This window comes from Fukomys damarensis, unplaced genomic scaffold (assembly GCF_012274545.1).
Source record: "Fukomys damarensis isolate Sample0158 unplaced genomic scaffold, DMR_v1.0_HiC HiC_scaffold_16, whole genome shotgun sequence".
Taxonomy (NCBI): Eukaryota; Metazoa; Chordata; class Mammalia; order Rodentia; family Bathyergidae; genus Fukomys; species Fukomys damarensis.
The window spans coordinates 94138602-94154794 of NW_022900928.1; the positions used below are offsets into that span (position 1 = coordinate 94138602).

At 41.3% G+C, this 16193-nt stretch overlaps 2 protein-coding genes across 2 annotated transcripts; both read right to left on the bottom strand.

Moving 5' to 3' along the window:
* Positions 1-1666: 1666 nt before the first annotated feature.
* On the bottom strand, positions 1667-2620 carry Tas2r60 (taste 2 receptor member 60). The gene has a single exon (XM_010623789.1). It carries the CDS (start codon positions 2618-2620, stop codon positions 1667-1669), a length of 954 nt encoding a protein of 317 aa, XP_010622091.1.
* Positions 2621-9371: 6751 nt separating this feature from the next.
* On the bottom strand, positions 9372-11729 carry LOC104862075 (taste receptor type 2 member 143-like). The gene is given in 3 exon segments (XM_010623790.2): positions 9372-9514; positions 9517-10252; positions 11721-11729. Coding segments are annotated over 3 exon segments (888 nt in total).
* Positions 11730-16193: the final 4464 nt, after the last annotated feature.

Here is a 16193-nt window from a genome sequence, read left to right on the forward strand (position 1 = left end):
AGGTCTAGGATTTCGCTGATTATTTACTTGGAGGAAATTATTGAAACTATGTGAGTAGACAAAAGCACAGGAATAGGATTGGATATAATCTCAAAGGAAGAAGAGGATGGCTATGGAAAGAACAGAGGCTCAGGAGAGTGAATAAGTAGTGAGAGAAGCACAAAGAGTGGCCAGAGCAGGAGGAGGACCCAGGGCAGAGTCACCGAGGCCAAAAGAAGAATGACCTTCAGGGTGACATGGGAACAGGCAATGAATGGTGATATGTGTAGTCCTTTTATAAAAATCTCCTGCATAAATTAAACAGATCTTTTGTAAAATGTACATTTTAATTGTTTTTAAGACATTTTTCAGCAAGAGGGGCAAATATCTGAAAGATACCGGAGCAGGCAGTCGGTGATAATCACATTTAATGACTGCAAAATCCCACGTATCTATGTAGAAACACATTTTGGCAGAAGGCAGCACAGAGGAGGATGACAGGGAGCGGGAGCCACAGGAGGACTCTGCAAGGGATGCAGGCGTGCGTGGGCCTCTGAGGTAGAAGTCAGACAAGGGATCTTTTTTTTTTTCAAGAAAAAATCTTAGAGGAACATTTGTTGAAGAAGGGAAGGGCAATCACAAGGGAAAGAATGAAGCTGTGTGCAGAGGAGGAGCTGAGCTGCAAGGACAGAAAGGAGATGGAGATGGGAGAGAGTGGGCTGGGAGCACAGAGTTGAACCTCGAAAGCTGAAAGCAAGAGTCTGCCCTCTGCTACAGAGGGTAACAGGAGTGGTGACAAATAGGAACCATGGCTGAGGGGCGTTAAAGAGATGAGAGGGAAGTTGAGGTCCTCAGTTTGAATGGTTCAAGGGATAACAGCTTCAGGAAGGCTTAAGAAGATCTGTGAAAAGCAGAAAAGCAGTCTACACTCTATTTACTGAACCAGATTTTTTATTCTTAAATCTTTAGATTCAGATAAAGGCAGATGAATTTATCCACATCAACCAAGAAGTTTCATCTGAACCCACAAACTTTAACAGTTATAGAGCAGACTAATAAACTAGGCCAGTGCAGAGAACATCAAAAATATATAAATGCTAGATTCCCTGGCTCTCAAGAATGGGCCTCAGAAGGTCACCTGAGGACATACGCATGCAAGATTGCACATCCTGTAGCCTGCGTGCACACATTACACCATGCTCTCTGTGGGGAACTCAGACACCAGGAACTCATGAAATCAGTGGGAGAAAGATTTTCACCCCAGCAGCTGTTGGGAACACTGTGAAGCAGTGAAAAAGGAAAGGTAATCCACAAGTCACAGCCAGAGGAAAACGGAAGCTCCAAAACTTTCTCCGGTCTAACCAGCACCCAAAATATTGTATGATGTGTCCAGATCCTTGCAGCCAATTCCCAGGACAGTTTTACACACCAAGGGGTCAAATACAGGAAAACTGGAAGTTGCCCAGTGCCTTAAACATAGCAAGTCCCACGGGGAACATGGCAAATATCAGTGACACCAGTTCGCATTTCAGGACCACAGTCATTACCTTGAATCTCATTCTGCTGAAATTATTCTTATAGTCTCTACATGTAGCAAACAAAGAGGGAGAAGAACCATTGCATGTGGCAAAGCAAGAAGTTCTGTCTTGCTGCACCATTGGCATGGAGGATTTTCATCAGCTGCAGCTCAGCATGCCCCACACCTTGAAGAGCAGCCTCGGTCCAACATGGCCCTCAACTTGGGGTTGCTGTAGACCAGAAGGGTGGAGTGGACTGCTATGCATAGATGCGATGCCACCTGCCACACCCAGTGCTTAGCCTCCTGAAGTGGAAATCTAGTCCCAGAACTAAGCACCAGGGCCAGAAAACAGGAAGTCAAGAGGGCAACAAAAGAGATAATAACCACAAGAGCTCTGATGTGGGCCTGAATAGGGGGGTCTTGAAATCCTGAGAGGCTCAACAAGGTCTTCTTCATGTGTCTTCCCAGGGAAATGAGGAGAAGAGCCATGAAAATGAGAAAGAGTACAACAGGGATTGAAAAAGTAATCAGTTTTAGAGATAAAATGTAGAATATTTCGAATGACCTCATGCTGCTCCCAGTGACATTCCAATATTGACAATTGTTCCTTAGATGGTTCTGATATAGTATCCGATTGCCTATGAAAAATAGGATGCTGTTCAAGCCAGAGAAGCCCACACAGCTAAGCAGCAACCATGGTACCCACCCAGACACCTTGCACTTTAGCCAGAAGAAGACAGAGTTGGTGAAGTTTGCAATTTTTATACAATAAAAGAAACCAAGCCAAGTGCAGGACCAAAAGGTGGCAGAGTTCAAGAAATCCCAAAGGAAGCTTAGGAACTGCATTATGGGGTCATACGGGTGAGCTGTTGGATGCAGGACATTATAAATACTCTTACCTATCACCACCCACTGAAGACAGAAGCGATAGGCCCCTAGGCTGACCAATAACTTATTATAAGGTGACAGTGTTCTCCGCAGCAACCACTTCATGCCCAGTGCTGCAACGATAAAGCCATTGCCCATCACAGCCACCAGGCACAAAAGGAATAAAATGATAATGAGGATGAGAACTTCCTTGTCAATCACCGAGTCTCCTGAAGCCATGTGATCTCCACTCATTTCTGTCATGCACAAGATGGATCTCAAGTTGTCAAGAACCATTTCTGTTGGGCTTCTCTGGAGGGTCCTTTATGATTTTGTCCCTTCAGTGGCCCCAAGTACAGTGCTAAGCCCGAGTAGACAATGTTGGCTCTCTGAGAGGGGAGAGAAGGTTTCCTCTCTTCAGGATAGATGCAAATATTGTCCAGGCTAAGTTTCCAAAGCCCCCCACCTGCCTGTGCATTTGCCTGCTCTCCTGCCTATTCCCTGCCCATTGTCAACACTGGTGTGGATAACATATCATGCTCTTCATGTGGTGTCCCTTACATAGGAGGTTCTACTTCTCTAAGCTGATACCTAAGACAGGGCCACACACCTGGAGCAACTCAGAAATGAAATCCATACTTTCCAGTGAGGTTAAAGCTCATATCCACGAAGGCAGCAGGGAATGATTATGTTCTACATATTGGTTCTGAGTGCTCTTCTAGTGTTTAATTCTCACAACGACCCTGGGAAGTAGGCACTATGACAATGCCCCTTACACAGAGAGACAAATGAGCAAAACCTCTACTGAAAAAGGTTAACTCCAATTCTATTACCTGAAGGCCCATCATCAAGAACAGAACATAAAAGACAATTCTATATAATGAAGTAAGCAAATTTTTTCCAAAAATGTAAAGAGTATTTTATAATAGTGACTTTTAAAGTGGGATCCCACAGAGAAGCCCACACTGAGATAGCCATAAGATGCATGGGATGTGGCAGAAAAAGCCCTGACCTATGAGCCAGACAGGCTTCAGTGTGAACCCCAGCCCTCACAATGTGTTCTTCGGTGTGGCACTGAGCCCCTCTGTGCCTCCGTGTACCTATCTACGAGATATAAAAGCATCTATCCTGAGTCTTGGGATTGTCTTGGAATCTCAGAGTTTAGATTACAAGAAGACATGACAGATAGTTTCACAGATTAAAGAAATGAGGCCCCAATTTATAGAGTAAGGCTCCCACATAAAATCACAAAGGAAGACCAAGAACCAAACTGATTCCGGTATCATATTTGACACCCTATGTTCTTCATTGTTAGCTGGACTCAGGAAGTTGTGTCTTGTCACAATTAAGAGAGGCCATGCTCTTAAGTAAAATAAACAGGACACACATGTGTAAATACCAAATAGTTTATCTGGTGTGAGAAACTGAAAGTGTAAATAAGAATCAAAATGTATAACAGATAATGCAAAATAGGAAGAAAAGGTGCAAAAGGAAAGGGGAAATGGGAGGATTAGGAGAAAGTACAGAAGGGAAAGGGATAAATATGAGAAAAGGAAAAAGTAGAAACAAAGTCTTTATAAATAGGGAGGGGTGGAGGGTGTGAAGGAGGGCAGGGAAATCAGGAAAAAATAAGAAGCAAGATACACCATGCAAAGGTACAAGATCCCACGGTGAATGTCATCATATCGTATGCCTAACATGTACTGATAATGAATTAAAAAATTGAAAAAAAAAGAGATGCAACTGCCAAAAAAAAAAAAGCTATGATTCACAGGTAGTCATTTGATCCCCTAAACTCTTCTTTCCTCACCTATTAAGACATAAATCACAAATAAATGTGATAATAAATATATGAGAGAATTTTAGAAACTATAAATCTAGGTGCATAGAAATAATTCTGGCCAGGTGTGGTGGCGCACACCTATAATCTCAGCAGTCAGAGGCTGAGGAGGATTAACAGTTCAAGCCCAATCTGGGCAGCATAGCAATTTAGTAAAACCCTGCATCAAAAATTAAAAATAGACAAGGCTGAATGTGTGACTCAGTGCAAAAGCCCTAGGATCAAGCAACATGAAAATGAGGGAGTTTTTATGGTACCCCATCTCCTGGACAACACCATGCCCTTCCAGGTCCATGCAGAGTATCCCACAAAGAGACAACAGGATGTAGCATATTCAGCATCTCTTTCTGCTCCCCATCCACTTCCAGGTAGAGCTGTTTCTCCAACACAGAGGCCAGCTATAGTGGACATTCTGTTTCTGAGGAAAAGGGAAAAAATGAACAACGGTACTCACTCTGCTTTCTTGTGAAAATTAAAATTTCTAGGGAGCAAAGTTCCCAACTGCCCTCTTCCTTGGCCTGGATTCTCTGGCTGACCTTGGAACTTGAAGGACTCAGACAAATCATAGGCTTCTAACTCTGAAAGTCTTGCCAGCCAGAAACCCACAATATGGAAAACTTGTACATCCTACACCTTCAGGGACTGGTAAGACTAGAAAGCTGTGTAGTTAGCCCTAAATTCTCATATCAATTTTTAAGTATCTCCTATGTATAATAATTCTATGAAAAATATTTGGGCTATAAGAATGAACAAAATATCTGCCCCCAATGTAATTACAAGCCTAGTCATATACCACAAATACTCCCTGAGCATATGCTATGTGTGGATTAATTCAAAAAGGCAGTCAATGAAGTGTAAATATGTAATGTACTCTACAGTAATTTTTTGCTGCTGTTTGTATTTGTTGCTTGTGGCATTTTGTTTTCTTATAGTTAAATTTATCTTCCTAGGAAGAAGACAAGTTTGAGAATTTTTAATTTGCTGTAGTTTTTATAATATAAAATCATAAGGGTAATAGGATAGAAACACAATAAATCAAATGGAAAATTCTCAACTCAGTACTCTATAGAAATACTTTTTAGGGCTGGGGATTTAGCTCAGTGGTTCCATTGCCTGCCTTGCAAGCACAAGGTCCCATGTTTGATCGCCGGTACCAAAAAAAAAAAAGAGAGAGAGAGAAATACTTTTTTTTTAAAGTGACTCATATGCTGTGATTTTAAACATTATGTATCATTCTTTCCCATCTCAAGAGTTCTTAGAATAATTCAGTGGCAGCAGAAGCTTCAACAGTGCAGAATAAGAAAGATGATGTTTTGGTGTTGGAAGGGGACAAAGCATCAGTAAAATGGATGGAAATGTGATTATGTCAAGAATGGTTAGATATGTAAGCTTGGGTACCTCAGAGGATTCACCTAAGGGACTGGTTATATATTGGGCAGAAAATGTAGGCTGAAGAAAGATCACAGAATTCCTAGACAGTTAGAATAAGAGACTGGATTTTATCTTTGTAGGTGGAGATACTGAACATATCTGTAGAGTCAAGATGGAGCCACCAAGCATTTTTGGTAGTTATGAGCCAGAGTTCAGGAAAGGAGATTCAGAACATCCACAGATGAAGAAGCCCTGATACAAGCCAAATAGACTTAAGGTAACTCAAAGGGTTGAACAAACATGTTGGGTCATGAGTAGCACCCCATGCTGCCACCCAAAGACCTTCAACACAGTGTTGCAGCTCTGCCCAGGGCCAGACAGCCTGGCTTCTAAATGCTTCCTAGCTGGGGAGGAGCAGTGGAGCTTAGACCCGAATGCTTCTGCCTTCACTGCCTCCATTGAACCCATAGATGGCTTGAGAATCAAGCAACAAGAGTCTGTCCCACTTGTTTAGTGTCACCCTCTGTAAAAAGCCATCAACTCATTCGTGGTGCTGCAAACATAAAAATCTTTGTATTGATAATGATGATAAGAAGGGTTCTCTACATTGGACAATTCATAGGCCCTGGGGGTCTATAAAATTAAGTATGGACACAGATCTCTCTCTCTCTCTCTCTCTCTCTCTCTCTCTCTCTCTCTCTCTCTCTCTCCTGCCTCTCCTCTCTGTCCTCTGTGCTTCTTATCAGGAGTGGAATCTGCCTGGTGCTGGGTCTCACCAGTTCCTGGGGGCAGGGCAAGAGGCCATCCAGATAGCCATTAAGAAAGTGGATGACCAAGAAAAAGTGAAACAAGTCAAAAAATAAAGTTTTTCCTACATGGTGGCTAGGACGAGATGAATTGTGTTACGGGTGCTGATTTCTCTCTTTTTCTCCTGATTTTTCAGATATTTCCAAGGCTAGGCAATAGAATTTGTGTAAATTTATCTTGGTGCAGATAATACTGAAGGATGAATAAGTGCTTGTGTCATATGCCATAGGGGTTAGCTTTCCTGCTAGTCCTGTTTGAACTAGTCATCAAACTAGTAACCAGTGGCTGTTTTCTTGGTTTCTGAGACAGGAGAGTAACAAGTGGAGAAAAAGTTTAAGGTATTCATCCTTCAATAATTTATTCAGAGGAACTACACCGGTAGATAGTCCACATTTTTATTTCATAAGACTTTCTAAGATGATAGTAAGGATTACTAGATGATGTACCATTCCTATAAATATTTTTTTACTAGTTTTTTCCTTTAGGAAAAGGAATGCATTGAGAATTAAGACCAGACCCTCATTAAATGGGAAAGCCACAGGCAGCTTCTTCAAGGCTGGCCAACACCATAACAAGGCCCTTTCTTGAGTCCAGAGTCACACTTTGTTTAACATTCAGTAGAATTCCTCTTCAGCTACTAGAATGAACAGGATAGAGCCAGCTATGGGTGTCTAGGATCCACTTTTATTTTGTTTTTGTTTTTGAACTTTAATCATTGGATACTTACAGTTGGTTTAAAAAATAAAGTTCTGTGACTGAAAATGTCTGAAAAATTAATAAAGCTTCACTTTTCTCTTTCCAAGAAAAAAAACCTCATTATCTTGTTATCTCATCGCTAGTCATTCCTTTCTCCTCTTGCTCTAGCTTGGACTCAAGCTACTATTAAAACATAAATGCAATCATTTATTTGAAATTCACTGCACTCTCTGCTCTGTCCTGTTACATATTAAACCTCATTTGACCGTATCTGGTCTTTTTCTCAATCCCTTTTGACTATTGGCCTCCGTACTTTTTTTTTTTTTTTTTTTTTTGGAATTTTTTTTTGTTAGTACATTTTTGTAGTAAAAAATGTATATATTTTTATGGGAGATTGTTACATCAATTCATCATGCATCTTAATTTCTTTTGTATCCCCTTTCCCTTCCCTCCCTTTCCACTCCTTCCATCTCCTGATCTCCTTCCCTTTTGTGTACATGTTTGCAATACGTAATATTTACATTCCTTGTGTGGAGTTGATACATGCATATAACACATCTCAATTCCCCTTTTCATCCCTTTACCATCCCCTACTTCCTCCTCCTTCCATTTCCTCATCCTCTTCCCCTTCAAGAAAAATCTATCTCCCTACTTCCTATTATCTACCTTTATTTTACTTTCTTATTGTAAACTCTATGGTCTGAATAATCATGTTCTCCAAAAGTCCATTATGTTGAAGCCTTAATTCATGGACACAGTATTTGGAGAATGAGGCCTTGGCGAGGTAACTAGCTCAAAAGAAAGCCGGGGCATGGTGGCACATGCCTATAATCCCAGCACTTGAGAGGCTGAGGCAGGAGGATCGCTGTGAATTCTAGACCAGCCTGGGCTACATAGTGAGTTCCAGGTCTGTCTCCACCTACATAGTGAGACTCTGTCTCAAAAATAATTTTTTTAAAAAAGTAGAGTGGAGCCTTCACGAGTGGGATTAATGCCCTTATAAGAAGAAACCCAAAACATATATCTCTTTGCCATACATGGGCACAGCAAGAAGATATTTGTCTTCTAACAGAAGGAAATAGGTCCTTCACCAGAAGCTAATAGTGCCGCCACCCTGAGATTCAGGCTCTAAACTGTGAGGAATAAATAAATAAGTCTCTTAGTCTATAAGATTCAGCAGCCTAAGCTGATTAAGTTACTGGCATATACATATTTATTTAATTATAGTATAGGAATGTACTATGTTACTGATACATTCTATACAGATAAAATACACACAGAAATAGGAAGCTGAATATTAAACCAAATGGAAATTAAAGTTGCCATGTTTTTCTTCCTAATGCCAGTGGTTCATCCTGCACAAGCTCCAGTGTGGAAACCACCATCCTGGTGAAGAGCAACCAGCTGCCACTTCATGGGTATGCACACTGGAAGGGTAGGAAATCAACATTCAGAATGTGGGGAATCTCCTTTGTGTTCTGTCTACCTTCTGTAAGCCTAAACCTAAAAACACTTCCACAGCAGACAACTCCTTTTAACTCAGCATGTGGGAAGCATGTGAAGTCATGGATGAGATCTCAGTGGAACAAAACTCTCATGTGGACTCAACCTTCCTTGGGACCAAACTGAAAAACCTCCATGGGTGGAATCAGTCTTAAACAGGGCACAAAAGTGGCAAAGATGGGCAGAGAAAGGAAAGAAGGAAGGAAAGGAGGAAGGAAGGCAGAAGGGAGGGAGGGAGAATAGAGAAGTTGTAGTTCTTTTTGGTGGTCCAAAGAACAAAGGTGGGAGGGAAGGACTTTGCAGGAAGATGGAAGGGACTGGTCTGCTCAGAGACTGAGTTTGGACCAGGGTGGTAAGTGAGGAGAGGCACTGGGGAATCTGTGCCACTGATAAGCACCAACCTTAGCTTCCCGAGAGACAATTGATGATGGTTACAGGTCCACATCGAACTGATATTTGAAGAATATTATTAGGGTTGCTTGAGTATCGAATCAGAGAGGCCTGCGAGGAGATGGGGCCAAGGAAATGTGAGACACAGACCAGAGACTAGCAGCAGTGCAGAGGACAATAGGAACACAGAGAGATGGAAAAAGAGTTTGTGGGTCATGGAAGAAGTGGAGGGGAAAAAAAAGAAAGAAATGAAAAGAGAGAAAGCACCCAAACCTTAACAATTCTTGCTATGCATGAGATTAGTTATCACAGTTCTGGTTATCGATGCTGATCACTTAAAAGTGGAACCACCCTTTGCCCGGGGCCTTCAAATTCTTATAAACAGGCAGCACATAGGTCCTAAAATCTCATCTTTAAGACCTTTCTAAGCTTGGTGATTCTTAACCTCAGGACAATTGACTGCAAGAAGAGGTTTCCAAAAGCTGCCATTTCCTTGACCCAGTACCAGTAACTCCAGATGGCTACGAGTCGCATCACAGAATGATCAGGGACAGGACATGCAGTATATAGAAGATAAAGAGGAAAGTGAGTGACTTCAGAGCCATGGTGTAAGCCTCGGTGCTGGGATCATGAGGCCCAGGCATGCAGCCCCGCATCTGCTCCACATGCTGGTACAGGGAGAACATGAGCAAGATGTTGGACACCGGGAACAGAAGAATGGGAGTGAAGCACATAACCGCTGAATGCCGGAAAAAGTACCACTGACAGAAATGCATAATGCTCTGAGAAGGGGTGTGGTTTCCATGGGAACTCTTGGAGATGATTGTCTGAATGGCTACTGTATTCCCTGTGGGTGACGAAATGACTGACAGGCCACTGAAGAGCAAGGATCTCAGAAGAAGCCTAGGCACTGCCTGAGAAATCTACTTTAGCCAGAGGAAGACTGGGTGGGAAAAGGTGGGGATTGTCACACAGTAGAAGACAGAAAGCCAGGCAGTAAGCCAGAAAGTGAGAGTGTTGACAAAGTCCCAGAGAGTGCCAAGACAGTTAGCTTTGTAGTAAAAAGTAAAGAAGTTCAGGAAGTTGTTCAGGATGCTTATCCCATGCAGGCAGAGCTGGGAATTGGCAAGGCAGGCCACAATCATGTCGGCTGCAGGCAGAGTCCCACATGGTAATCACTCCCTACCCAGCACGGCAACCATGAAATCATTCTGTAACACAGCAGCCAGTGGCCCCAGAGAAGACACGACCATAAAGAACAATGTGGGAGGGGAAAGGACCTGTCCAGATTAGCTCCTACTCCAAGGCACTGGGCCACACCCACAGGGAAAACAGAATCTCCAGACAAATCACCCAGTTGGCACTAGAGACTCTGTAACCCCTCTCTCTGGATTTATGCAAAAGCCCAGCCATCTGCATGGCCCCAGTACCCCAGAATTTGAAATGAGAATAACTGCGATCTCATTGGCATGTAAATCACGTCCAGCTCCGTGATACCTGTCTCTCTTTGGGTAACCTTATATTGGTCTGTTCTGCATCAGAGCCAGGTGCAGGGAAATATTAGCAGATACAGGTTCCATGGGTGACTGAAAATACCCATGTTCTGCACAGTTTCTTTTTTATTAGTACATGCTTGCCATACATAATGATCACATTTATCAAAGAGAATTTGTACCTGTACATATCTTAATTCTTCTTTGTTTCCCCATTCCTCTCCCTTCAATCCTTCCTCTCCCATTTACAGAGCTCTGTTTGCATTTTTTCCTTCCATTCTCTTTTTTATCCTTTTCCCTTCCTTCTCTTCCTTTTCCTCCCTCTCTTGTTCCCTTCCCATTTGAGCAAGTTTTTCCTAATTTCCAATGTCTGTTCTCCATTTTGGTCCTTGTTTACCCTTTGGGATTCTCACACAAGAGGAACAATATAATATTTAAATTTGTGTGTCTGATTTATTTCACCTAAAATTATGGCCTCAAGGTGCAACCATTTCTCTAAATATGTCTAAGTTCATGCTTCTTTATGGCAGAGTAACCTCCACTACATATAAATACCACATTTTCTTTATCCATTCACTTGGGTTTTTTCTAAGATTTATCTGTTATAAATTGTGCTGCTATAAACACGGATGTGCAGGGCTGGGGATTTAGCTCAGTGGTTCTGCCACCTGCCTTGAAAGTGCAAGGTCCCAAGTTAAAAAAAAAAAAAAAGGTGGGGGTGTGCATATATCCTTGTGGTATAAGGCTTTTAACTCTTTTGGGAAGATACCTAAAGGGGACTAGTGGAGTCAAATATAACCCCTAATTTTAATTTTTTGAGGAATTTCCATACTGATTTCTATATTTGTTGTACGAATTTACACTCCCACTAACCATGCAGAAAGGTTCCTTTTTCCCCACACCCTCACCAGCATTTGTTGATTCCTTGATAATAGCTATTCTTTCAGGAGTTAGATGGAATCTCACCATTGTTTTAATAACATTTTGCATGACCAGTGATGTTGAACATTTTTTTCATATAGTTATTTTCTGTTTGTACTTGTTTCTTAAATGTCCTAACTTTTCCTCAAACATGCTGATTCCCTTATTTCTCTCCCCAAAACGTAAAACTTCCCTGACCTTTCATGTCCTCAGCAGATAGCTTATTTATCAGCCTCTAGACACCATATTAAGGCTCACCTCCTGAATAAGTGGGATAAGGTCTCATCATGATGTATACACAAGGCTTGGTATTCTTAGGAAAAGTCTCCCTTACCAATGACATCTCATACTGCCAAAAATTCTACTGTCTGGCTCTGTGTTGGAGTTCATGGTGTCTCCACCTAAAATTATTAATATCTAAAATGTGAACTCCCTTCTTCACATCAAATCTGTCAGCCATGAATTCCTTAACTCCAATATTTTTGGCAAATCAGAGCCTAAGCATGCTCTGTGGAGACAAGAGAGAGTAGATAGATAAATATGAGGAAAAAGAGAAGACAGAGAAGGAAAAATGTCCTAGAAAGTATATCCCAGGAGGGGCCAGGGAAGCAAGTGTTGGTGGCATGTCAAGAGGAGGTGCTCAGATCCAAGCCGGCCCAAAGAAGGCCTGCCCCATGTAGTATGATCCCTGTCCTATAGCAATATTAAGACAGTAACATCCAACTTTCCACAGCCTTGCCCTTCATAAAGTGACTCCACATATAGCATCTTGCCTTCACCAACAACCACACGGTGCTGTCACCAACCACACAAAGTGACATTGGTACAGATCAACCAACCAGGCTCCAGGAGTCATGAGCAAGAGTCCAACTGAGGTAGGCTTTAAAAAAAAAAAAGCACATGCACATGAGAAAAAAAAGAAAAACAAAAAAGAAGTGGAAGAAGCAGGGTCCCATCAAGCAGAGGTGTGGACAGAAAAGACAAGGAATCCTCCATTCAAATGTCAGAGATCCTGAGGTCAGGGTCCTCCCTGACAACCCACAGGAGCAACCTTGATGCCAACTTCATTTAGCATCACTCAATATTCAACAGGTGAGGGTCTATATGTGAAAAGCTTACAAGAAATAGAGTGCACATGTGGAGGAGAGATCTCAGGTGATGCTCAAGTACAGCTTTTGATGAAAGAGCTACTCTGTTTTCTAGTAAACTTTCAACAGATTATCAAAGCACAGATAATCTAATCTGATCCACAATTTATAGCCAGCTCCAGTGTCTTATTTGACTCAGTTCTTTGCACAATCCCCGCCCCCCGCTACTTCCTGGAGAAGAAAAGATGAATGGTTTCTGCGTGTTTCACAACAGTTTGACTTTTCTCGAAATCCCTTGGTGAATGGCCAACTTCATGATGTCACTGGCAATCAAGCTGAGGCCAGAGTGCACACACCCTATGGTGGCCCTGTGTAACCAAGTGTGCACTATGTGTTCACAAGCACTGCCGTGTTATTTTATGGCCACTGAAGCAACAACCATTCTCCCTTCCCCAGGACTTCTGCTTCTGTGCAGTGTAAAGCTCCACAGCATATCTGTCTTCTCATATCTGAATTCCCTTCTATGAGAAGGCAGAACAGGTTCCTTCCCTTAGGCCTTGATTTGTGCATTTCTCAGTGGTTTACTGTCTCATAATTTGCTGTGTCCCATTCATAGCCAGCCTCCAAAATATACCACAAGTTGGACAATAGCTTTAGTTGTCTTCCATATCCTTCAGATAGGAACTAGCAATCAAAGTACTAGGTGTTTCTTTCTCCACCCAACCCAGTACTGAGGATCAGACTCAGGACCTTTTACCTACAAGGTAGGCAATGGTGCCACTGAGCCAAATCCCAAGCCCTACCAGGTGTTTCTTGTAAAAATTTGGGTCAATTCTTTTCTTTTCTGAAGCAATCTCTCCCTGCAAATGAAGCTAATGGATTCCTTTCTGTGCTGATTGGCAAAATTTGTCATTAAGGTGATGCCTGTGTCCTCTGTCAAACAAATAATATTAGGAGGCTGAATTTCAGGTAGGAGATTCTGCAAAATGATATTTGTACTGTCTTCCATTTTAATTCTCTGTACTAGTAATGGTTTTTGGTTTGTTTCTGTTCATTTTTTTGTTTGTTTGTTTCTCTGTTTTGTTCAGTTTGGTTTGGTTTTTATTACCTTTAAGAATGCACTGGACCATATACATTCCAGTTGACAGGGCTTGCAAATCTTGTTGCTCATTTTCCTTCAGACTTTGAGTGCGTATGCACTTCCACATTCTACCAGAGTCTCATCAAGTAACTGATGGTCTGTGCCAGAGGAAGGTGGAGGAGGAAGGAAATAACAATGTTTTTAATAGCTAGACGAAATATTAAGCTAAGCCATGCATAAATGTAATGATTTCCCTACAGAATTAGCTCTGAATATTGTTTTCCTGGCCCTGTAGACTTCTTCTCATTCTTATAGTTAGGTAAATAACTTGAGTAACTAATTTAGGTAAATAGGTAAATAATTCAGGATAAAACATTGGTTCAACTAGCAATCCAGTATAAAGTAGAATCTCAGCTTTCTGAAAGTAAATTTGAAAATTCCTAGCATGTTCAATTAGCAAAATGTGTAAGGGTAGTTTGTATTATTTCATATTCAATTTACACATTTTGCTTTCAAATAAAAAACAGTGCCTTAAAGTTATTTTTACAAAGCCAGGTGTGGTGGTGCATGCCTGTAATCCCAGCACTCGGGAGGCTGAGTCAGGAGGATCGCTGTGAATTCACCTGGACTACATTGCGAGTTCAAGGTCAGTCTCAACTATACAGTAAGTCCCTGTCTCAAAAAACCAAAAAAAAAAAAAAAGTTATTTTTACAATTGTAGCATTAGTCTGCCAAAAGATTCTCAGTCTACTTTTATTCTAATCTGTTATAATGTTTTCTCTTTTTCTTGTATGAATTGAGCAATCAGGAGCAATAAAATTGATCTCTAAAACAACAAGTCAGTGCTCCTTCCATGACATCATAAACTTCACTCGATGTCCAATGTTTCTCAGGGTAAATCATGTCCCACAACTTCTATGTCACGGGTTTACACAGCATGCTTTCCATGGGGTCTTCATAGAACAGCAGGGGTAAGAAGAGAACTGAGAAAGGAAAACCACAAACCCTCATCAAACGGAGCTATTCTGTTTATAGATATTTTATAGGCTGAGCTTCCACAGAAGATTTCAAAGTCAGGATCCCATTGCAAAAAAGTTAAAAAATTTAAAAAATCTGAAACTGCTATTCTCAACCAAAAGTCAACCGGAGGGACAAGGACATTCCCTCCTCCTCCTCAAAACTCCTCTAAATTAACTATAAAGAGACTATTTAAAATTATTTTAAGGCTTTTGATTCATAATAATAGATAAAATGGAAAATAAAAATCATTTGGGAAGCTTCAAAGTAGGTGGAAATGTTGCTAAAGTCTTACAAACCAATGAGAACTGATTACAACAAGAGCAGAAGGAATATCAGAGTAGATGTGACTTGTACTTGGGATGTGCAATCCCAGGTGCCGCTGAAGGAAAATGGTTAAAATTCAGTTTAAGATCCAGATTCCAGGCTGGGAATTTGGCTGACAGCCTGCCTCACAAGCATAAGGACCCAAATTCAGTCCCTGGTACAAAAAAAAAAAAGATGCAAATTCCAAGTTCTGAGCTCAGTGGTAAAAAGTTTGCTTTGGATGTACCAGGCCCTAGTATTGAGAAAAAAAATTTCAGCCTCTCAGATCAACTCTCTTTTTATGTAACTGGGCAACCACCCAGGAAAAGAGGAGCTACACTCTCTGAAGAGCATAAAACAAGATCTCTGAGCTGTATCTATACCAAGGACATTTGAGATGAGCACACTCTATTGAAAACAGGGAGATTAGCCTCACTGAAGGAAAACTACATTTAACCTAGAACTCTTTCTGGGTATTCAAGTGCAAGTGGTCCCTGACTTATGGTGTTTCAACTTATGATTATCTGATGTTACACTTGTGCGAAAGCACTGACAATGTAATAGATATCATACTTTGATTTTTCTGGAGTGTGGTCTTTTCCTGGGGTAGGGATGCTGGGCAGTGGTGGCAGCAGTTACCACAGCCAGTAGTGAGTCACATAATCACAAGAATGAACAGCCAAAGCCCTACACAGTACTGTATTGCTAAGCTATGAGGTTTAGTAGGTTGTGTTTATTAAATGCATTTTTGACCGATGATGTTTTCAACTTACTGTGACTTACCATTGTAAGTCAAGGGGCAGCATACAGATTTTATAGGCAAGCAAAGTCTCCAAAAACTGTTTATTTTCTTTGTCCCCTTTTCCTGGAAACTCCTGGAGGATACATCCTCCAAAGCTAGAGAGCAAATCAATATAAAGGAAGACCCAGTACAGGCAATATGAGAGCCAGGATGAGGGACAGGCAAAGGGTACCACCAAAGTGATCATAAAAGTGATCTCAGCTTAGAGGGAAGTACACAGAGCATGGGAACAAGTCCAGGCTGGAGCAGGACAGGAGGCTTAGGAGGGACCTTCTCCAGCAAATAAAATGTCAATACCCATGATGCATGCAAAATCACTGGGAAGTATTTTAGACCAATGATAAAGCATTTGAGAGTGAAAAGCAAATAAAACAAGGCAATTGTTACATAGACAGGACCCCAAAATTTGTACACAAAAGAAAAAGTCATTGAAATCTAATATATGTTTCATTTACATTGCTATAGTATTCTAAACACTGAATATGGATTCAGCCAACATTACAATGAAACTTG

Bases quoted from the DNA above. Each gene is read 5' to 3' on its own strand.
- Tas2r60 (XM_010623789.1), bottom strand. From the start codon at position 2,620: ATGAGTGGAGATCACATGGCTTCAGGAGACTCGGTGATTGACAAGGAA.